The sequence below is a fragment of the Pleurodeles waltl genome, chromosome 12 (genome assembly GCF_031143425.1).
Source record: "Pleurodeles waltl isolate 20211129_DDA chromosome 12, aPleWal1.hap1.20221129, whole genome shotgun sequence".
NCBI classification, from domain to species: Eukaryota; Metazoa; Chordata; class Amphibia; order Caudata; family Salamandridae; genus Pleurodeles; species Pleurodeles waltl.
In genome coordinates, this window is record NC_090451.1 from 506717867 (window position 1) to 506741064 (window position 23198).

Sequence of the window (23198 nt, forward strand, 5' to 3'; positions counted from 1 at the left end):
GTCAGCAGGCCTTTGGGCCCCAGGGTTTCCATGCTTCTAAGTTGCTTAATCGTCTCTAAGTTCCTCTACTTATATTTTGTTGTCCAGTAGTGCTCAATCTTCTGTATTTAAAGTGGAAGAAAGGATTCCCCCGCACATTTTCTCATCTCTTCAATGGACCATATAAATCTTTATTGGTATAATTTGACTAAGGTATACCTTCTCCACCAAATCTACTAGTACACCTCCTTCTGTGTTCATTCTGCAAAACCCACCTTTTGAATCTCTTCACTTGGCGCCAGCCAGGCCAGTAGTTTGCTTGGTCTGATATTTTGCCTTCTATGCCCTCTCCACCAACCACCTGTACTCATCTCTGGCTAGAGCAATCCAATGTGATAAGTTGGCCTTTGGCTGTACTATATATGCTCTGCTTTCCACTGTCCTAGTTAATGTTCAAGGTTTACCACCTCTTTGGCTCTTTCTTTGCATTTAGCAGCAGTGAAGGCTATGAACTGACTGTTTTTTTATGCCTCCCAAATGTCCAACTCTGATTGCAACATTCTAATGTTTATAATAAAATAGAGTTTTTGCTTTTAACGGGTAACCCCGGTTAGCCCAGTTTTTCAGTTCCCCGGGATCCAATCTCCATTCAGACCATCTTTTAGTGGCTGGAGTTTTGGGCCTCGTGCATAGTAGAGAATACTCTTGTCAGAAAATGCATATCCCTATACCTTCCCCCACTGCGTCAGTGGCACCGAGGTATAGTACAGTCTTGAAAACGATTTCCTACAGTTAGATGCAAACTTTGCCTTATTTTGAGTTGTGCCCTATTCCAGAGATCCAGTAGCCCTAAAACTGTCATGAAATTTAACTGCCACTTATATTTCATACTCGTCTATTTGTTTACAGTAATCCTGTCCAGTCCCACCTTTGAAATTGACATCCCCCTAATAAACAGGACTGGTTCCGGAGATTTTTCTATTTCCCCATCTTTTCCAACATGGTCGTCTGCAATCCAGAGGCAGTAGTATCAGATCGCTATATCTTGTCTGGGAAGAAATTTTAGTATTACCCTTCTCTTTAGCTTGTGGCTGAGGCTGTTCACATTTCATGATAATATATTAAGATCCATCCTCTGAGGTCTTGTCTTTCTCACTGTGGTCATCACCTACACCTATTAGGTGGTTATCTATTCAAACCCCCTCTTCTGGCTTAGGCATCTTGGATATAGTCAGGAAAAACCATAATGGTGTAAGTTTTGAACCCTCAGTATTGTGTCGCCGTCTCTGAATTTGAGGGCTCAGATGATAAGCCTCGGCTTAACCCCAGGTTTTAGCAGCATCCCAGGAACGCGGTGTAGCCCCTCAATCACTAATTGGCAGGAACGATCTCCAGGTTTCACTATGGTGTTAGTAAAGTTTTGGCTGAATCGCTCTGGCAAGGCACCGTCTGACTTCTTGACGGACCCACCAGATAGATATTATTGTGTCTGGATTGCCCCTCAGCATCATTTGCTTTGGCATGCAAGCAGTTTTAGACATCACTAAGGTGGCCAACCTCTCATATCTATCTGATAGTGTTCTAGCCACAGATTCCTTTCCTCAGGGATATCCCCAAGATTTTCAACTGGTTCTGGAAATTTTCGAGCAGTACCTTGGTGCACCGGTAGGTGACATCTGTCTGCTCCATGTCAGCTTCTTCACCGTTGATTGTGTTGTGCACAATGCCTTTATAGGCACTGCCCTGGCGCGCTAACATCGTTTCTTTTCTTTCTGCGCCATTAGCGCAAATCAGAAAAGAGCTACCTCATTACTTTTTTCTTTTTTTTTTGTGGGGGGGGGGGGGGTACTTTTTTTGATGTTTTGTCAAACTTTTAAACTGGTCTCCTACGCCCAATGTTCCCTGTAAGGTGCGCGCGCGGGCAAGCGCACATCCTTCCTTCCCCCACCGCTCAAGCCTCTTTCCCAAGCGCACACTTTTTAGCCACGTCACTTCCTGCATAACGCAGGAGAGTGAAACCGTACGTCAGCGCTGCGCTTTAAAAACAGACCGCGCGAAATCACGGCCACTCTCTTCGCGGCAGGACAAGGTGGCTCAAGCAGTTCTGGAAGTCAGCGTGGTAGGAATGAGGTGAGTGCGGCAATACAAGAGCCTGTAATGGGCCCTAACTTCAACAAAGTGAAAGGTCAAGAAGGTGCTGGGTTAGGGCTGTATCTTAATGAGTCTGGGCATCAGAACGTCTCATGACGTTTTATTAATAAATCTCTTTGAAGGGAGGTGAAAGCAGCAGAGCCGAGGAGGACAATCGCATGAACAGACCCCAAATGAGTTCGTATAACCTGATCTTTCATTCCTTTTCCCCATTCGTGAGTAAAAATGAAAAGAGTATGTGGACTCCTGCCAGTCTGTGCTAAACTTAAAACTATATCCAGAATGCTTATCAGCCACCGTCCAGTTCATGGACTACAGTTTAGAGGCAATTGTTTCAGAACTGAAAAGTTTACATTTTGGTTTCATCTGAAGGTCGAATGTGCAGATTTGTTGCACACCTGCAATACCCTCGTCGAGCTGGTGTATTCCACCTCGTCGTGCTAAGTGTATTCTACATGATCTTCATCTGAGAAATTTATGAACATCTGTGCTTTAGCGTTTCATGTTCAGCAGGCGAATGATGGGCCTCTTTTCACCCGAATCTGACTCTCTGAGCTTGAATTTACTGTGTAATAATTCATCAAGAATCAGTCTTCAAGTAGGCACATAAAAATATTTTCTTCTACAGCAGACAAATGGCTTATGGCATTATGTAGTCCAGGGATGCAGGTAGGCTACTGTAACATACTTTTTAGCATTACGTATTCCAGGTGTCCACAGGGCGCCTTTGGTCCTGGCCGTTACCTATTGGCATCAGGGTGAAATCTGTTTTAGTTTCTTTAACATAACACCTTTTATTTTCCACTAAATGAGTGTTGCCTAATGAGTATGTGAAGTGGTGCTGACTTTGAAGGTTTTCACTCAAATAAGAACTAACATCGTAGTTCAACCATGCAAATTAAAGTTTGCTTGGCGCCTCTCCCTCTTTTGCACATTGCTGCTTGTCATTGCCTCTTTGAGCTTTAAAATCCATGTTTCATGTCTATTTTATTTTCTGTAGTCTGTTTTTTTTGAGTGAGGAACTGTGAATTTTTAGCCAGCCTCCTACCTTCGTGATGCTATAGCTGCAGTGTTGATAGTTCAGTCCCAGCTCTTACAGTTGATATTTTATCCTGTTTATTGTACACTCAAAACCTTGATCTTTTCTGATCCTTATATACAAGCCTCTTTGTGTAATGGTATGTTTAGTCTCATGAAGTTCCACCACTGCGAAACCGTCATGCCACCATTACAACACTATAACTTGCACTTTGTGAGCTCGGAAATAATTATTTATGTGAAAGGACCCGGGTGCTTTGTCGCTGAGTGAATTAAAAGCAAATAATAAAGTAAAGAGATGTGACTAGACTGCTGGAGCTTCAGAGGTCCTGCCAATGGAGCGTCTTCTTCAGGCACCCTTGCATTGGGATTTTTACATGTGTATACTAATGAGGTAGTTCTAAATAATCCAGACTTGTGGGAGGAAAATGTAGGTGTGAAAACATGCAGCACATATGGCATCTCTAAAATACTTTTCCTGCAAGCAGATACATGATTTATCCAAAAATAAAACTTGTGAAAATGAGTGTTACACATTTCTGTATTTTTGAGAGCCCATGCACAATTCTAAGGCATTAAGTCTTCGTGGGAGAGTGCCATGCCATGGAGGTTTCCACAGACAGAATTTCAAATAGAAAGAGCCATAACTCCTACAAGACCAGAACATAATTCCTTTTTTCCTCGGTCTCTAGTTTCACATCTTGTACGGATATGTGTCTCAGACCACTTAGTGAAGGACTCCATTGACCAACCCAGTTTTTAGTTCAGCAGCATTTGCTTTTTAGTCATTGCTAAGAACAGTTCCTCCATTATGGCCTTCTTACTCAGCTCTGGAGCAGGTGTTGGCTGCGTGTGGTTGTCACATTTCCTTCACGTCAGAAGACTGTCACATGCAGTCACATACACAGCTACATACTCGAGCCTTCCATCTGAGGACATCTTTTTGCCAGTAAATACCAATGCAAACCTTTTGTTATGGCCAAATCAAAGATATCTTCAAAACTAATCCTTAAATGCTTTAAAATATTGAAACATATGTGCAGCAGTCAATTCCACCAACAACTCTCATACTTTGCAACCGTTTCTAAACTTAGAGTGGCACAGAGCTTTGAACAAGCCAGTAAGATGAATCTCACATACTGTGCCTCAGTCACATGCATGCTCCAAACAAGGGTAAGTCATGGTCAACCATGGCTGAGCACGTGCTGACCCATGTTCCCTGTAAGGTGCGCTCACCATTCCTTCCCCCACTGCACGGGCCTCTTTGCCAAGCACGCACTTTTCAGCCACGTCGCTGCCTGCATCACACGAGAGTGAAACCGTACATCAGCACTGCATTTAAAAAACAAACAGCGCATCATTCTATAACAAATTAAGGACTGCATGTAGTACTTGGAGCGCCTGCTGCAACATGCCCAGGAGCAAAACACAAGTTACTTTAGGTCCTCCTACAAGAATATGTTTAGCACATGGCTGTGAGACCACTAGACAGGCTGCATGTAGGCGCCATACAAAAACCCACACACATGCGTTAATATATGGCATGAAAAACAAGTGCAGTTAATATCTTGCCCATTGAATAAACTGTGGAGTTTGGATTAAAAAGTCCTGGTTTTTAATATCGACTGGTCCACTTGATGACGGTGTTAATATCCTAAAAAATGCTGAGAGCAAGTGGAAATATGAGAAAAAACTGACATTATCTTACCTCTAGGCCTCTCTGCTGAGACTGCTTGCAGCTGAGGGCAGGGAGCCTGGAGTCCGGTCTCGGTCGCTTACAGGAGCTACAGTTGCATCTATGCAGCAGTGGGGGGGCACCTTCTTATACCTGGGCGGTAAGCCTCAGGCGGGTAACATCTGGGAGCCCCCTGATTGGCGGACACAGCGTCTAAACATAGCTGTGCTGCCTTAGAAAGCCCCTGTCAGGCCCACACCCACCGGCCGTGGCTTTGGAAGATGGGACCACTACTTCATCAACGTGCCCTTCTTAAAAGGATTAAAGCTGGACCGCTGAAAGGGGGCCCTGTTTGCATGAGGCTGGGGTCTGTTTTGCCAGGACACACGGTCAAAGGACTCACGGCAAGGGTGTTTGATTAGGAATGCTTGGTATTGTGGGGTCAAATCTGCCATTCACAGCCGCACACAAAAGAGTTTATACCCAGCTGTGATGAAGAAAACAGTCAGAGCCACCAACCCAGATGAGCCCGACCTATGCATAGTTTGGCTCCAGCACCTTATGACTTCCTGTAACTTACCAGTCCAAAGCCCTCGTTGGCAAGTTCCCCCAAAAATCTTTTGACACTCTCCAGACCCTGTCCCAACTGAGCACCCCTACGTCCACTATATTTACCGCTTGTTCACCCACTGCCAACTTGGACTCCATCTTGTCTCATTTTGCTCATCCGCAAAGGCCCCTCTAAACCCCAGACACCCTCATCTGTCTAGAGTGCCCTTCAAACACCACCATTGGAGGTGCCAAGCCCCCTCCTTGCCCCTTGGCACCCGAATGTCCCATGCTTCTATCAGCTCTACTCGACATTCCTATGTGCCTTCAGCAACCTTGACCATCTCAAGCACATTCTGACCCCTCCCACCATCCACGCCTGTCCTTAGCATATTCCAGACATCCAGCAGGACACCTCCCTCAACTCATGGATCCCCTTGGCCTGTCCTATCTGTCATGCCACTCATGGCATGTCCAAAACTATTTTTGCATCCTCTGCATGCCCCGGTCATGCTCCAGGACTGCTTATACCAACTACTCTCTCAGTGCCACCTTAAGGCTTTTTGGAACCCCAGGCAACATATAAATTGGTGCCCTCTGTACCAACAACCTTGTATGTATTTTCCTTTTTCAGATATTTCTTTTACAATAAGGTGGCCGAGCGAGGCCAAAATCGCTGCCCCAAATTTACAATGTGGCGCAATGCATGCATTGTGTCACTTTGTAACCCTTTCCACTACATTATGTCTGCGCCAGACATAATATATGTAAATGGGGCATTCCCCGGTTGGGGAGGGGGCTGAAAAAATGGCACAAAAATGCTTATAAAATCCGATTAGTCATGGTGAGTGGGTGAGCAGATAACTTGAGGCCTGTAAAGGCTGCACCATCGAAGGTCTACTAATGCATGACATAGGTTTGTAAATGGATGATAATATGGAACAGGAGTTCAGCTAAACTGAAACCCCAGGTAACTATTCAATTGCTCTGGAACTGTCATGCATAATGTTTTTGTAACTCCTATAACCTATGCTAAATATCTTCTTCCCAATTACAGACGGTCTGCATTTGGATTTGAACGGGCAGGCGTGAGTACCAAGGAAGCCCAGGTAATTCTGTAGACGTTTCAGGTGGGATTAAGGGTCTCTAGATCAATCACATTCATGATCCACTCCTTTGCTTCTATTACAGGTTTGCTGGACTGAGCATGTTATCGATTTTAATGGACCGACATGTGTAGAAGCATAAGGACCAGGTAATTATTTGTTCGGTACCCCATCTGGGTCACCTGGCACATTATAATATGACAACATACTGTAACCAACTGTTAACCATCTTTTCATGTTCAATTTTACACAACTTACATACGGAGACATAGTTTCGTCTCTCGCATTAGCAATTTCTTCTCTGTCTTCTGATCTTAACGCTTCAATCAGGGTGCTTTTGGCCTCTCTACATCTCTTATCAAACCACTTGTTGCTAGGATGGGAGGGGAGATGGGCTGTTACCCTGACAGATTTAAAAAACAAGTTTTTGAGGGTGGCAAAAAAATCCAAATGGAAGGACATGACCTCGAGTAGGGTAAGTGTGAGATGGTCATCAAAAAGCTGGTGGCTGTAGATTGTAGCACATAATTTGCCCCATAATTTATTGAAGTTCTGGAAAGAGTCCCATCTAACCGCATGCTTATTGCTAGACATCTTCAGGACACCAGTAGATACAAGATCGGGGGAAGACGCAGCTCCTAGTAAAAATTGTCTATCGTATACGATTTGAAGAGGAGCATGGTCGCTATTGTACTGGTTGCCCACTTTCACATCTTTTATGTAGTGCCAGACCCTTAAGTCAAAAAGAACAAAGTCCAAGGTACTGCTATATGACCCCCTGAAAAAAGTTGGTCTGGCAGGACTGTCAGCTTGAAAGCGTCCATTACCAGGGCAAAGACCAAGGAGTATCATAAGGTCTATTATCTGGAAGGTCCTAATGCCAACTTTGGATGTATTTGACTGGAGTGAGTGAGGAGGGATATTCCATATATCGTCTTCGGTCTGCATGGCCTCGATGAATGCAGAATTGGGCTCAATTGGTGCATTAAAATCCCCGGCTATAATAATGCGATACTTTAGACGAAGATCCAATATTATAGTATTCAGAAGCTCTATGGTAGCTGACCGCTGGTTGGGAGAGCCTGGTCTATTGTAAATATTTATACACAAAACAGGGGGACCTGGGTTTGGCTGTATAACTATAGCCAAAATGTCAGGGGAATCTACATATAACTCCTTTACTACACCCATCTCTGTCATTTTTACCCAAATACAGAGGCCCCCTGCTGCTCTACCAGCAGAAGACGTTGTAGCATTTTAAAAAATCATAACAGAACCCCTGCCTATGCATGCTATGAGTAGCCCATGTTTCCTGAAACATACAGATATTTAAATTATCAACGTATAACCCCCAATCAGTATCAGCTAGTTTGCTATTAATACCAGCCACATTCCAGGACAGGAACTTCGCAGTTGAGTGAGCAATAGAACAATTACATTTGTAAGAGATATCAGCGGACTAAGGACTGTTAATATGCTCAGTAAAGAGTGTGGTTTTGGAGATGTCAATAGAGTCGGGTTGCGATTTTCATAAAGGGGCGACTCCTGGAATTGGGAAATTTTTGGAAAATGATAAAGCAGATGGACCAGAACTAATATTTATATTGTAGGACCCAGATAGGCATAATCAGTCAATATCAGAAGTGGCCCCCTGGAAGTCAAGTTCACATGCATTATTTCCTTTGAGGGCAGGTCCCGTATCATTCGTGAGGACCGGGCCAGGTATTGGCCCATTAGAAACATAGTGTCCCATAACGCTGCTCAATGCCGTGGAGGCCGTGGTTGATGGAGATTTCGGTCTCAAAATGCCAGCAACGGGCCAACTATCGCTAAGGAAAATAGCAGTTCCCTTTCTTGATTGATTACGTGCTTCCATGTGCAACAGACCCTTTACCAATTGGGGGCTGATAAGGTTAAGTTTTATAACATCCCGGTCACCAGATGGACTGCTTAAGCTGTCAGCTGATAAAATGTCTGCATGAATAATTGAACCGCAGCCTCTAACATGGCGTAGCCAGTGCGAGGCCTTGTTGATAAGTGAAAATGTATCTTCCCACGATTTTAGAGGTAAAGAAGGGACATTGCACATATAAATGTATTTGCCACTATTAGTGTGTGAGCTATGGCTATGTGCTGATGTTATGTCCCATTTCAGTTCCACACGAGGATAGGATTTACCTGTAGAGGACATAGTGCTTTCAGAAGTAATCATAGAGGATCTGCTGTGATGCGTTGATTTTTTTTTTAAGGCCTGGGGCGTCCTCAGACATTGGCAAGGGACTGAGAGCGGGAGGATAATCAGTATTCGAGGGGGTTGTCTTAGTTCCATGAAGGCAAAAAAGGATCTTTCCTCGAGACAGTAAGTTTGAGGGAATTGAGAATTTCTGTCATTAGGATTTTCAACTCTCCTACTTCGTTCTTTAAACTGATCACCAAAGCTGTTAAATCCTCATGAGGAGGGTCGCTTTCAGATTTAGATAAGGATAAACTAGCATAATGCAATGGTACAGTAGAAGTTGATTGGGGATGGTCCAAGTCTTGTGTGTCCAGTAAAGAAAAACGATTAGAACAAGGGATTTCATGAATAATCACATCTGTTTTTGGCACTTCAAATATGGGATAAGTTGCATGATGTGTAGGGGGGCTAGCATTCATGAAAGTGCTTTGGGAAGCCAGCACCTGGTGAGAGGCATTGGTAGGTTGTAAGTCATTATTAGCATGGGGTCCGGCAGTTAAAAACGGAATAAGGGTGCCCGGCCTCGGCCCTTTCTGTGGATTTCTCTCCTTTTTATTTAAAATCAGTTCCACTTCTTCAATTAGATTATTAATCTCTTTAGTTACGTTGTTTGAGAGAGGTTGCATAGCTTTAATAAGTTTTGGAATCTTCGGCTTAACAGGGCCCAGGGCAGGACTGCCCCTCGCCTTGCACTTCCCCATTATAAGAGGAAATGCTCAGCACAAATACAAAATGATACTTTAACAATCGCAGGCGCAGAGAGGGCCCAATGCCGTACCTTAGGGCCCAGAGGGGGAGCCCAGCCTGGCCTCAGACGGCCCCGTATTTCCTCACCTGGGGGGGACTCTAAGTCCCAGGATTCACTGGTGCTGCCTGCTGCCTGCTGCCTGCCTCTACCAACGCGGGCGCTATAAAGCGCACCGCCACTGCGCGTGACGCGCACGGTCAAAGCCCGGGGCGGAGGGGCCCGTCCGCCAGAGACCGTAACCATCTTTTCTTTTATTGCAGGCATCTCAGACAGTACTGTTCATAGATGAGGACGGGCAGACTGGATAGCAGCAGAAAGAGAAGGTTATTATTTGCTTGTTTTCCTTATGGTGCATCTGAGACATTGAAACGATTAGGTGCTTTAATCATGTTTTCTTCTTTTACAGGCATCTTAGACCCTGCTACACAGAAATTTGAACAGGCATATGCGAGTAGAAGCAGTAAGACAAGGTAGTAATCTAGCAGATTTTCATTCTGGTGCACCTAGTACAGTGGAATATGACAACCTACTTTAATCACCTTTTCTTCTGTTGCAGGCATCTCCGACAGCACTACTCCTAGAGTACAAACGGCACATGTGAGTAGAAGCAGAAAGACAAGGTAGTTATTTGGTTGATTTCACTTGTGATGCACCTTGTACATTATAACATAACAATCGTCAACCCCTTTTTTTTTGCTACATCTACAGGCAGGTGTGAGAACAAATATTTCCAAGAGATAGCTTAGACTTGTCTGGTAGATTGCATGCAATAGCATAAGAACCAACTTTAAATAATGTTGCTCACTTTAAATAATGTTCCTCTTTTTTGATTTTTGTTTTTTTGCAGGTTTTGCAGCATAGTAGGCTCAGACTGATTGCCACCAAAATGTTCAAGCGCAAAGCTGTGACTTCTGCAGAAAGCAGTGCTTTGCCACAAAGGAAGAAATGCTGTCTTGTGTTCAAAGAAGAATGGCTGAAAGAAATTGGGGAGACTGAGATACAGAAGTCACGGAGCAAGGTTCGCGTACAACTGGGAGAGATATTTGTATACAATCCAGAAGTAGGCCTGATGTGCAAAGTATGTGCAGAAGCAAAGATTGCAGGGAACCTTTCTACTGGGAAGAAATGGAGTGATGGATGGAAGCTGGACTACTTGAAATGCCATCTATTCAGAAAAGTTCACGAATCTGCCTTGGTGACCCTAAGAAATAAAAGTGCTGCTGCCAGGCTGGGTTTTGGAGTGCGCAACATGCTGACGAAAACCGCCAGTGACAGAGGAAACAGATTAGAAGTGGCTGAACCGCATAGATCCAAGCCTGAGGAGATAAAGATTCTCATCAACAATGTGTTACTAGCAGTCAAAATGAACACGTCAATGTTATCTGTTCAAGACATCCATGACCACGTCGCATTGCATGTGAAGATACCAGACAGCTGGAGGAGCAAAAACTGTGCCTTTGAGTTTTTGGAGGCCATCAACAGCGTGATACGCTCTGACTTCATGGCAGAACTTCGCAGTGCTCGGTATCACACATTGATAATTGATGAGAGCACAGATATTTCAGTTACATAAATGCTCATCCTCTACTTCAAATTCCGATCTGTAACATCAACAGAGCACAAAACAGTGTTTGGGGGAATTGTAACTCTGAGCACATGCAATGCTCTATCACTATAGCTGTTAAAGACTTCTACTCTGTCAATAAACTGGACTTTATTAAAATGGTCATGTTTACATCAGATGGTGCATAAGTGAAGCTGGGAAAGAACAATGGTGTTGCTATCCACCTCAAACAATCCATTCCCCATCTAGTTGAGCAGCACTGTGTTGCGCACAGAGAGGATTTGGGAGTTGATGATGCCTGGAAAAAAGTGCTGATGATCAGGGAAATGGAAACACTACTGAGGACTGTCTACACTGTGTTCTCCCGCTCACCTGTAAGGAAGTCCAATCTGGACGAAATTGCTTTGGTCACTGAATGTGAAGCGGTCTCCTTTCGGCCACTCAATGAAGTGCAGTGGCTTTCAAGGCATTTTGCTGTTGGTGCACTCTTGCGTAATTATAAGGTTGCTCTCAAATACTTTGATCATGAAAGAGTTGAGGAGAATCACTCTTGCGTAATTATAAGGTTGCTCTCAAATACTTTGATCATGAAAGAGTTGAGGAGAATGACCCAATTGGTAAATATTGCTACAAAAAACTATCTGACTCAAACTATCATATTTCCTTTGCAGCACAGAACGACATTCTGGGTGAAATTGCATCTTTGTGCAAGTTGTTTCAAAAAAGCACATTGACCACTGTTGAAGCTGTACTGTGTATGCAAGAGCAAAAATTGGCCAAATAAAGGGACAGTACTTGGGCAACACTGCCTTTTGGAGCAACACAGTAAGAGATCTGATGGCTTTGTACAGAGAGTATGATAGTGAGCCGATGTTATCTTTCATTAAACTTCTTTGTGAGCACATGGAAAGAAGGTTCCCAGAAGATGAATTGAAGGAATGGACAAGCTTTGATTTCCATGTAGTAACAACACAATCACAGTTTGATTTTGGGACTGAGAATATACAAAGACTTGTTGAAAAGTATAAGAAGGTCTCGGTCCGGGGTGATTGTGACACCCCTGATGATGTTGTTGAGCAATAACGAGATTATAAATATGTGGTGGCAGAACATATAAAAAGCGTATTGTTTAGGACCTTTCAAGACATGGTGAATTTCACTCTGCGGAATGCTGCACAGTATAGTGTTGTATCTCAGCTTATTGATGTCTGTGCAACTTTCCAGCCTCATGAACTCAATCAAGTCCAAATTAAGAAACAGACTTGAAGAGAGTCACCTAGATATGCTCATGAGGACAAAGGCCTACCTCTCAAATGGGAATGTTGACTTAGAACGAGTTTATCAGCACTGGAAGAATGGCAAGGACCGGCGAGAAAAACAAACATGTCACACATCTAATGTTGGCACCTGACTTGTCTAAACTTTGATGCGGCTTCTCCTACAGGCACTCCATATGCTTTTCATTGTCGGATAAGTCCAGGAAAAATCTAAGAAGTCAAAGCGGCTTTTAGGATTTCCTGGAGTGATCACCACCATCCAACTAAAAGAGTTCTGCGAGGCCATGCAGCTGATATTTGGGTGGGCAGGCCCCTCTGGAGCGCCTTTGGGCTCTACAGATTCAGCCAGGTACCCTCACTGGATTCCTGCTGGCATGTCTGCCCTCAATGGCATTCGGCCTCTTGGATCCGGTTCTGGACCAGATCGGATCCATTGATGCAACTGCAACTTTCCCCAGAACCCGTTCCAGTGATTTTGTTCCCAGCGGCACTGATCCAACTGCAATATAGAGCCATACTGGCATCGCCCAACTCTGCACCGGCCGGAACATAACCTTCCAAGTTATAGCCAGGGCTCACTTTTTTCGAGCCCTGCGCGGAGATCTGAGGATCCTTTTGCGTGCTGTAATCCCTTGGAGGAGCCTGAAGATAACTGGTACGAAGAACTGGTGGATGCCACTGGTTTGGATCCCTCCCCATACATTGGCTTTGTCTCTCCTCCTAGTGTGCCTATGGAGAAAGTGGCTTCATTTGCCATGGTGGTGAGGATGGTGGCTGAGGTCCTGGACATTGGCACAGCCTCTGTGCAGTCAAGGCAACTGTCTTGACAGAGGTGTTTTAGTCTGAAGTCACCCTCACAGAACCTTTTTTCCCTTTCAATGAAGCCCTTGGGGATGCCCTGCCTGGGGCATGGGCCATGCTCTACACAGGGGCTCCTGTGCACAGGACGATTGCCCACCGCCCATGGTGACCGAGCTTTCCTCACCTAGCAACCCACCCCAGAGAGTCCAGTTGTCCAGACCACCTCATCTAGAGACAACTGTGGCATGTTCCCTGCTGTAGTACCTCTGGATAGGGAATCCAAGTGGCTGGCTACCATTGGCAAGAGGATGTTCTCTTCCCCCAGCCTTGCACTGCAGTCAGTAAACACCGCCTGCCTTCTCGGCAGATACACCAAGTTTTGGTTGTGCAAGTGCTGCCCATGATCTCAGAGGTGGCCTGACTCATCCCACTGCAGGCTATTGCTGATGGTAGGGATGGCGTAAAGTTCCCCATACACTGCGGACTGGATACGACCAACTCGCTGGGCAGAGCGATTGTGTCTTCACTGCCACTGGCTGAGATCAACTGGCTTTTCTGATGATTCCCAGGCATTTTCAGTGACACCTGTCTGTAGGAAACAGTGCTTCTCTGCAGATGCCCCTCAATTTTTGCCCCTTTTTACTAGTACTAGAGGCTGATTTTGCACTCTGACAGTGCACTGAGGCCTGCTAATCACCTCAGTGCAAGTGCTAAAACCTTAGTACCAGTGCTCGTTCCTTTAAACAAAGTATGTCTGATTGTTTCTCTATTGGCACTGGACTTTAGCACCCCTGTAATTCCCTAGTAAATGGTACTGCTGATACCTAGGGCATGAGTACTAAAGAGGGTCCATAAGGGACCTACACACCAATTGCACATTGTCACAGACTGCATGTCAGGGTGCAAACCCTGAGTGGATATAAGACATGGCATATTAATTGTGTGCCATGCCAAAGTCACTCCTACAGCAGACATTAAGAGCCCTAAGGCAGCATGCATTATAATACATGTGAGGACATATCTGCATGAGCAGATATGCCCCTGTGATGTCTAGTTCTATTCCTAGACATTGCAAGTGACCGGGCAGCCAACCTTCAAGCATGTACTGGACAGTGGTCCGCACAGGTGCCCCAGCTACATAATGGCTGCAGAGAAAGTAGTGTTGTTTGGTATCAAACACCTCATCCTAATAAATCTATACTGATGCTAGTATTGGATTTATTTGACATGCACCCAGTGGGGACCTTAAGGGTGCCCCCTGAAACCTACTAGTTCTGTGGTGTGCTGGCTGACTGGTATCGACCAGCTTGACACCACAGACATGTTTCTGACCCCCTGGAAGTGAGAGCCTCTGCTCTCTGATTTTAGAAATAGTGGCTGTTTTGGCAGGAGGTGTTATCACCTCCATCAACAGGATGGCTGGTAAATCTGCATACCAAGGCCAGGGACTTCAATGTCCCTGCTGACTTTGGTATGAGGCCACCAGCTTCACCCAGATCTGGGAGAGGCAACCCCCTGCCCTATGGCCCATTTGGCACTAGAACAGGCAAGAAAATTAGCTATGCTAGGAGGTGTCATACTTACAGGCTAAGCACACCCCTAACATGAGCAGCCTGAATTATACACGAAAAAAGGAATTACACCATCTTGCGTGTGGTGGAATTAGTTATTCAGGGACTGGGTGAATGCCCACTCCCCACAGGAAGTGGTCATCTAGGGGTTGTAGTGACCCCGAGGTTAAGTAGTCCATTGGCTACTACCCTTCACTCCCCTTAACATCCCTAAATTAAGTATTTAGGGGCCCCTGTGACCCTAAAATAGCAGGTCGAGTCATTCAACTACTGGGGAATGAGGAAGAAAGAAGACTGACCGAAGAGAGTGAGAACTGAAGATCTGTCGCACAGGTTTGCACAAAACCCCGCCATGCTGCTTCTACTTTGACAGTCACTGGACTAACTTTACCAAGAGCTGGACAACCTCCCCAAAACCCTTGGAGGACTGTCAGTCCCTCAACAACTGGGAAAGATCTCCCTTGGAGGAGAGAAGCTTACTCCCCTTTCATCTGTAGGCACTGCAAGCAGCTGTTCGGTCCACCATGTTGCTGACAATCTACTCACCTGAGGGAGCAAGCTACCAGGACGATGTCACCATAACCGAGGAAAACCGACTTGCACATAGAAGGGCTGAGGGACAGTGAGACCCACGTCAAGAGTGGCCCAGCTGTTGTGTTTTCACCCTCTACTGCAGAACCAAGATACCTCCAAGTACCTCGGCACCCATCGCCTGAGTCTGAGACAGGTGACGGTGCCAATGGGGTTCTGAGACCCAAACTGAGGCCCACTCTTGGATTTGGCAAGACTGGACTCTCAATTCTCCACCTGCAGCCTCTATCTGCTGGCCCCCTCCAACCCCGAGTATCTACTGCAACGCAACCCGACACCAAAAGGCACCTCTGCATCCTAGCTCCACAGCTTGAGGACTAGTGGACTAACGGTGTCTCTATGTGCCTGAGCATCTCAAGGATTGAGGCACCCCAGTGAGTTCACTTGGACTGGCCCCTCAGTCCCAGTTTGTAGCCTTTTTGTAACTATACCGATCCCCATTGACTTAAATGGGGCATCGGACGACAAAAATCACCTCCACACCCGGACGCCCCAGTGCCGCCTGAGGTGACCTGTTGGTGCTGCCTTGGACCTTGCCCCATACTCAGCGTAAGTCCAGGAGGAGATACAAGTGCCTGAATGCAGTATATGGTTTCCCCCCATAAGATAACATCACTGCTCCAGAAATTGCACTGTGTGAATTTTTGGAACCTATAAAAATTGCTAACTCAAAAAGTACTAACCCGATTACGATGGTCTTGGTGTCTCAATTCATATAAAAACCTGTTATTTTTCTAAATTGGTGTCAGATTCCTTTGAGTGTATGTCTCTCTTGCTGACTCTGTGAGTGCAATAAATGATTAACACTATCATCTGATAGGCCTAACTGCTTGCCGTCACTATCACAAAAGAGAGCTTTTAAGGTCATTATTTTAACCCTTGCCAGCCAATAAAGGTTGCCTGGGACTATCTGCATTGTGTCCCCTCAGATTGGTTCACTACATAGCTTGCCAGCTTTCTACAATTCCTCTTTGGCAATGAGGCAGATTCTGCACTTAAAGGACAGCAGGGACACTGCCCAGTCGCTGGGTATTGTCATGGCCTCATGCTTGCTCCATTTAGCCTTTTGGCCCTTCCGTGGCAACAGTAGGGACTACCAGCCACGTCTATTTCCACCAGCCACAAGGCCAACAGGTTTCCAGTCCTTTTATGGTTGAGAACATAGCTTCCCAAGCCTCGTGGGACCAAAGGCCAGTGGTCTGCACCGTCCGTCACCTACCACCGGTAGCCTCTAAAACCTTTTAGTTTGCCCTTTCACCTTCAAAGGCAACCGGCCAGTGGCAGGATCCAGCACCACCTGCCCAGCTAGAAGTCCATAACATTGGTCAAATGGGTGCGCCACATTGTTCCGTGGGTTTACAACTTCCCATTCACAGAAATCCTGTCACTCATGCCACCATCCTCAGACTGGCTGATGGAGATCCACCACTCCCTGCTCCATCAGGAAGTGCAGTCTGTTTTGGCCAAAGGTGCTATTGTGAGAGTGCAGGCATCAGAAGTAGGTTCTGGTAGCTTCCCTCTACTTTTTGTTGCCCATGAAGGGCTGAGACCACCTTCCATATTAGATCTGTAACCCTCAACTTCTTTGTGAAGAAGGAGAAATTCAACATGCTCATGTTGGCTTGTCCTTGGCACTTTCAGTTCACCGTGCTCCCCTTGGACCTCAACATTACCGATTGGGTGCTCACCAAGTGATGGTGGTGGTTGTAGCCCATCTGCAGAGGTCGAGAGTTCCAGTCATCCCCGATCTCTCTGACTGGCTGTTGAAGACAGGCTCGCCCCCAGGTAGTAGTTTCCCACCTTCAGACTACAGCAGGCCTCCTGCACTTGCTGGGGTTCACTATCAACTTGAGGAAGTTATTTCTGACTCTCTTTCCGACACTCCATTTCACCAGAGCACTGCTGGACACAGTGCTGGTGTTGGGACTATGCTCCAGAAGGACGAGTCCAGGATTTTCAGGCTATGATTTTGATATTTCAGCTGCTATCCTAGATTTCAGTAACATTGGCTGAGGCTGCTGAGCCTCATAGCCTCCTGCATCCTGCTGATAACACATGCCTGCTATCATATGCATCCCCAGCAGTGGGACCTGAAGTCCCAGTAGGCACAGTATTAGAGGAATCACTCTGACCTGATCTGGATTTTGGAAGGAACTGCAAAATATCTGGAGTGATGGTTGACGGACCGCAGTTGGATCAGCGGGACATTCCTTTTCTTTCCCCACCAAGAGCCTACTGTGTTGACAGATGTCACTCCTGGGGTGTGGTGGACATCTGGGAGAGGTGGAGATCAGAGGACTCTGGTCACCAGCAGAATCTCGGCTCCACATATACCTGCTGGAGTTGAGAGTGATTTCAGGCAAATCCTGTCTACCTCCATCAAGAGAAGGCTGGTTCAGGTGTTCATGGACAACATCTCCGCTATGTGGTAGTGCAACGAGCGGGGTGGGGTCATGGAGTCTATGTGGCTGGACTGAGGGAGAAAATAGGCCTGGTTACCAAAATAAATGTGGCCCCCATTAGTGAATTAGGAAACTTAAAAATTGGTGCGTGCTTGCAAATTGTTGCAGTTTTGAATTTGGAAAGACACGCTTGTTGCATCTGGCCCTTTTTGCAGGGTCATCCCCAGTCTTTTTGCCTCTTTCCTCTTAATATTTCTGATCAGTTTTTGTGGGCTTTAGGACTCTGGGCACTTTCACTGCTAAAACAGTGCTAAAGTGCATATGCTTTCTATGTACATTGTACTGTTGATTGGTTTATCCATGATTGGCATATTTGATTTACTGGTAAGTCCCTAGTAAAGTTCACTGGTGGTGCCCAGGGCCTGAAAAATCAAATGCTACTAGTGAGCCTGCCTCACTGCTTGTGCCACCCACATTAGTAGCACTGTAAACATGGCTCAGACCTGCCACTGCAGTGTCTGTGTGTGCAGTTTTAAACTGCCAATTTGACTTGGCAAGTGTACCCACTTCCCAGGCTTGAACCTTCCCTTTTACTACATGTCAGGCACCCCTAAGGTAGGCCCTAGGTAGCCCCAGGGGCAGGGTGCAGTGTGTGTATATATAAGGTAGGACATATACCAGTGTGTTTTATATGCCCTAACAGTGAAGTACTGCTAAATTCGGTCTTCATTGTGCAAGGCCTATCTCTCTCATAGATTAACATGGCGGCGGCCTTTAAATACCCTTAAAGTTAATATTTCCATTGAGAGCAGACAAAATTGTAGAGTTTAGGGTCTGTGAACTCACAATTTAAAAATACATCTTCTAGTGAAGTTGTTTTTTAAATTGTCTGTTTGAAAATGCCACTTCTAGAAAGTAGGCATTTCCTTGCTTAAACCATTCTGTGACTCTTCCTGTTTGTGGATTGTCTGTCTGGGTCAGTTTGATAGTTTGGCTGTTTTGCACCTCTAGACAGTGACACAAAGGGGGTAGGGTTGTAGCCTTCATATCCTGATGAGCCATCTGAGCTAGAGGGGAGGGAGGAGTGGTTGTTCACACCTGAAAGGATTGTGCCTGCTCTACCATAATGCAGTCTCCAACCCCCTGGTGTGTGTCTGGGGCCTGGCCTGGACAGGGAAGGATCTCACAAACACTTGAGACTTTGTTTTGAAGTTTGCCACCTTCAAAGGCAGAAAGGGGTAGAGGAAGAAGACCCAAAACCCCAGTCTTTTAGAATCTTTCTGGAATCTAGAGGAACCTCTGCACAGAAGAGCTGAAGAGCTGGAGGAGGAGTAATGCCCTTTTGCTGTGTTGCTTTGCTGGACTGGCCTGCAGCTGCTGCTTCTGCCTGAAAAGAGTGCAAAGGGTGTACTTTGCTGTGTGGCCTGCTTGAGAAAGTTATCAGAGGAGTAGAGCTTTCCTTCTGTTGAAAGTCTCAGGGATATCAAAGACTTCCGTTTCCTCTTCCTACAGCACCTGGAACTGTGTGTTTTGTGCTGTTCAGGGAGAAAACCCACTGTGACGCTGTCAACGATGCAGCTGGCATGCACCGTGACCTGCTGAAACCGCACTAGGTGCACTGCCCCATTTTGCACTACAATGCTGGTCTCACCGCATTCATCAGATGACTTCACCGAGCCGCTGCTTGCACCGCGACTTTTGGGCCCCGCACTCTGGCATTGCCTGCTCACACTGCACCCTGGGCATCCCCGACAACAACGCTCCTGCTGACACCGGCACTGCTGCCTGCACCGTGGCCTGCGTGAGGTACAGGTACTGTCCCATTCCATACTGCAGCCCCGGTCCACAGACGTCAACACCATCGACTCCAGTTTCGTCACCAGGCATCCCTGCCTGCACCGTGACTTGGTGACACCACATGTCTTACCGCTCCGCTTCACACTGCAGCCCTGGTCTCAATGACGCCGCTGGACTCCATCACCGAGCCGCTGACTGCACCTTGACCTGTGGGCACCGCACGTCGCATCGTAGCCCTGACGCCTTCACTCCTGACTTCATCAGCCCGGAGTTCGATCTGCAACACTTGTGACATCAAGGGCCCGACGACTCCGGAACCGACACCGCAACGCTGCTCTCACTGCATGGATCACGGTGCCCTGCAATTCCAAAGGTACTCTTGTTGGGTCTCCTTGACACCGTAGCTGGCCTGCGGTGCCACGGCCAGCCTGAACTGTTGGTTTTGTTGATCTCGATGCCATGATAGCCCCAGGTGGAGCTATTGACTTTAAGGAACTGTATTTTTGAGTAAATCTTGCAAAATTCATATTGTTAGCACTGTATGTTGGATTTTTATCATTTTGGTCTTGTTTTACACAGATAAATATTGGTTATTTTTCTAAAACTGCTGTGGTGTCCTTTTGTAGTGTTTTCACTTATTACTGTGTGTTATGTGCAAATGCTTTATACATTGCTTCTGAGATAAGCCTGACTGCTCGTGCCAAGCTACCAAGGGGTTGAGCAGGTGTTATCTGAGTGGGTATCTCCCTTATACTGACTAGAGTGAGGATCCCTACCTGGCAGGGGTGCAAACAGAGTGCCAACTAGAGACCCCATTTCTAACAACACTGAATAAGTGTTTTGCACAGCATGGAAGACTGCGTTGATGTGAGTTTGCAGCAGGCAATGTTTGTTTTAATATCTGGGAAATCAGCAGTAAAAACCAGCCCAGCAGATCATAAAAAGGGCTAAAAAACGGCCAATAAACTGGCTCATAAACTGACCAGTCAGACCAGCCAATCGGGCACTGTCTGATTACCCTGTAGGTCAGTCTGACCGTGCCTGCGTCTCTGGACAGGGCTGGAATGTCAGGACATGTTCCTGGTCACACAACACTTAGCAGGATCTCTGAATGCCAGGGCAAAAAAACTCAGTCATCAATGCCTCGTGGATCACCAGTGGCATCTACACCCGGAGGTGGTGCAATGTTTCTTCCCAGATTGAAGAGAATCTTGGTTAGATCTATTTGCCACAGCCAAGAACGTGCAATGTCAGCACTTCTGTGTGCTGGCTTATCAGATAGAACCTTCTAGTTGCAGATTCCTTCCCTTTGAATTTCCCTCAGATGTCCGGCTGGATCCAGAGAATTTTCTTAGTAAGTAGCCCTGTTTGCCGTTAGGTGTTTCAGTCGGCTCTGCATCCGTCATCGGCATCATCCACACCAGATGACATTGTTGGTCCTATAAAGGTGCAACCCCAGCACGTTGACGTCAGTTCTCATCTTTCTGCGCACGCCGATCTGAAGAGAGCGACACCTTTATTTATTTATTTTTGAACTTTTTCTCTATTTTTTTGAGTTTTCTACTCCTGGTGCGTCGAGGATGTCGATGAGGAAGACGAGGTTCAAATCCTGCAGTTACTGTCATAGGGTGATGTCTGTAACAGATCCGCAACTTGTGTGTCTTTGGTGCCTGGAGGGCGACCACAACCCGAAATCGTGCTCCGAGTGCAGGGCCATGCATCCAGAGGCTTTGAGGGAGCAGTCCCTGAACCTGAAGCCAGCCCGACGCTCAACTTCACTCAAGTCGAGGTCCCAGTCACGAGGAAGATCTTGTGAGCGGTGACGGAGTCCCAAACCGTCCCACTCCAATTCCTCAGGGTGATTGGGTAAGTTGAAGCACAAGAAGAAGAGCAAGAAGTTGAGTGTTATTCAACTTCTTCTCGTATGTCCGCCGACGAGACAAGGGAGAATCGGTGCTCTAGTCCACCTTCTGAGGAACCTGTGCCTGGGCCGACATTGCACCTCCCTGAGTTTCTAAGAGCAAGGGTGAACGCTGCCCAACTCAGAGTTTTATGAGGCCATGCGCCTCTTTTTTGGGCTGCCTGACTCCTCTGGAGCACCTTCAGGCCCGCGGAGTCGGAAGGGGCCACTTGGATTTCCACACCTTCGGCTTTGGCCTCAGTGCCAAGGGGCATCCATGAGCAGGGTCCCGGATCTGGACCGGTGTCGGTTGTACCACCCTGACCTTCCCCGGTGCCAGTACTGGTGCCAGTGCTCCCGGCCCCACCTGCGCCAATGGGTGGCGCCATTCCCATTCTCATTGCTGACACGGAGCCGCATGAGCATCATACGCCACCTCAGACGCTGGTAGAATCCTTGCCTCCTAAGTTGGATCCTGAGCCCCTTTCTTATGGGCTAGGTTACTGTGAAGAATGGGACGGGTTGTTCTACCCTTTAGAATACTTGGGAAGAAGACGTTTTCTTCCTCCAACCTATCATTGCGGGCCATGAACACCAAATGCCTTGTGCGAAGTTATTCCCACACACTGGGATACGGTTGCACAAGTGCTGCCACTGGTCCTGGAGGAGGCTCGGGCTGTACTCTCTCAGACAGCTGCCAATGGGAGTGACACAGCAAAGTTCACTATCAGTTGTGGACTGGACATGACTGACTCACCAGGCTGAGTGGTTTCGTCAACATTGGCCCGTAGGCACGACTCCTGGTTGAGGACGTTTGCCTTTCAAGAGATGTCCAGGCTACTGTGATTGATGGACATGCCCTTAGATGGCACCCAACTCTTCAAAGACAATGCAGAATCGGTGCTCGAGCGCCTACTGGATTCTTGTGCTGCGGCCACGTCCATCAGCTTTGCGGTGACCCCTCATACCCCTCAGTCTGCCTTTTGTCTCCTTTCGTGGCTATGGAAGGGGTCTCCGACTGCGTCCATTCCTGGCCAGCCACCGTGCCGCACATACTGCCCAGCCTCTGTGTGGCGAAGGGCATGGGATACACCGGCCTCATAGATTAGGGGGCCCGTGGTCTGGCCAGTCCACACAAATCAATCAAAGAGACTTATAGAGCGTGCTACTCGCCTGTGAGGGTCTCAAGGCGCTGGGGGGGGGGGGGAAGGAAGGGGTTGCGTGGGGGAGGGGCGATCACTGTTCGAAAAGCCAGGTCTTAAGGTTCTTCCTGAAGAGTAGGAGGTCATGGGTCTTGCGGAGGTGGGTGGGGAGGGAGTTCCAGGCCCTGGGGGCTAAGTAGGAGAAAGATCTGCCTCCGGTGGTGGTGTGTTTTGATGCGAGGGACAGTGGCGAGAGAGAGGTCAGCGGAGCGGAGGTGGCGAGTGGGTGTGTGGAAGGGCACTTTTTCGTTAAGGTAGGTTGGGCCGGTGTTGTGGAGCGATTTATGTGCGTGGATGAGGATTTTAAAGGTGATCCTTTTGTCTATGGGGAGCCAGTGGAGGGATTTGAGGTGTGGTGAGATGTGTTCCTGTCTGGGGAGGTCGAGGATGAGTCGTGCTGCTGAGTTCTGGATTCGCTGTAGCTTGCGGTTGAGTTTTTGTGTGGTGCCGGCGTAGAGGGCGTTGTCGTAGTCTAGCCTGCTACTGATGAGTGCGTGGGTGACTGCCTTTCTGGTCTCTGTGGGGATCCACTTGAATGTTTTTTTCAGTGTGCGGAGTGTGTTGAAGCATGAGGAGGGGAGGGCGTTGATTTGTTGGGTCATCGAGAGGGA

At 46.9% G+C, this 23198-nt stretch overlaps 1 protein-coding gene across 4 annotated transcripts; it reads left to right on the forward strand.

The window, feature by feature from the left end:
• Positions 1-246: 246 nt before the first annotated feature.
• LOC138267976 (uncharacterized) lies at positions 247-16025 on the forward strand. 4 transcript variants are annotated; one of them, XM_069217279.1, is made up of 7 exons: positions 247-2109; positions 6450-6501; positions 6584-6647; positions 9743-9805; positions 9889-9952; positions 10039-10079; positions 10330-16025. In XM_069217279.1, exons 5-7 carry the CDS (start codon positions 9928-9930, stop codon positions 11053-11055), a joined length of 792 nt encoding a protein of 263 aa, XP_069073380.1. In that variant the 5' UTR covers positions 247-2109; positions 6450-6501; positions 6584-6647; positions 9743-9805; positions 9889-9927; the 3' UTR covers positions 11056-16025. The 4 variants fall into 4 exon arrangements, 3 of the variants coding, with proteins under 3 accessions (XP_069073380.1, XP_069073378.1, XP_069073379.1); XM_069217277.1 differs by having other exon boundaries at positions 6450-6647; XR_011199898.1 differs by having other exon boundaries at positions 438-2109; positions 6450-6647; positions 10039-10102.
• The last annotated feature ends 7173 nt before the right edge of the window (positions 16026-23198 follow it).

Coding starts and splice junctions, on each gene's coding strand:
- LOC138267976 (XM_069217277.1), top strand. CDS start 9,928: ATGCGAGTAGAAGCAGTAAGACAAG. Junction 9,953..10,038: donor AGTAGAAGCAGTAAGACAAG/GTAGTAATCTAG, acceptor CTTCTGTTGCAG/GCATCTCCGACAGCACTACT. Junction 10,080..10,329: donor CTAGAGTACAAACGGCACAT/GTGAGTAGAAGC, acceptor GTTTTTTTGCAG/GTTTTGCAGCATAGTAGGCT.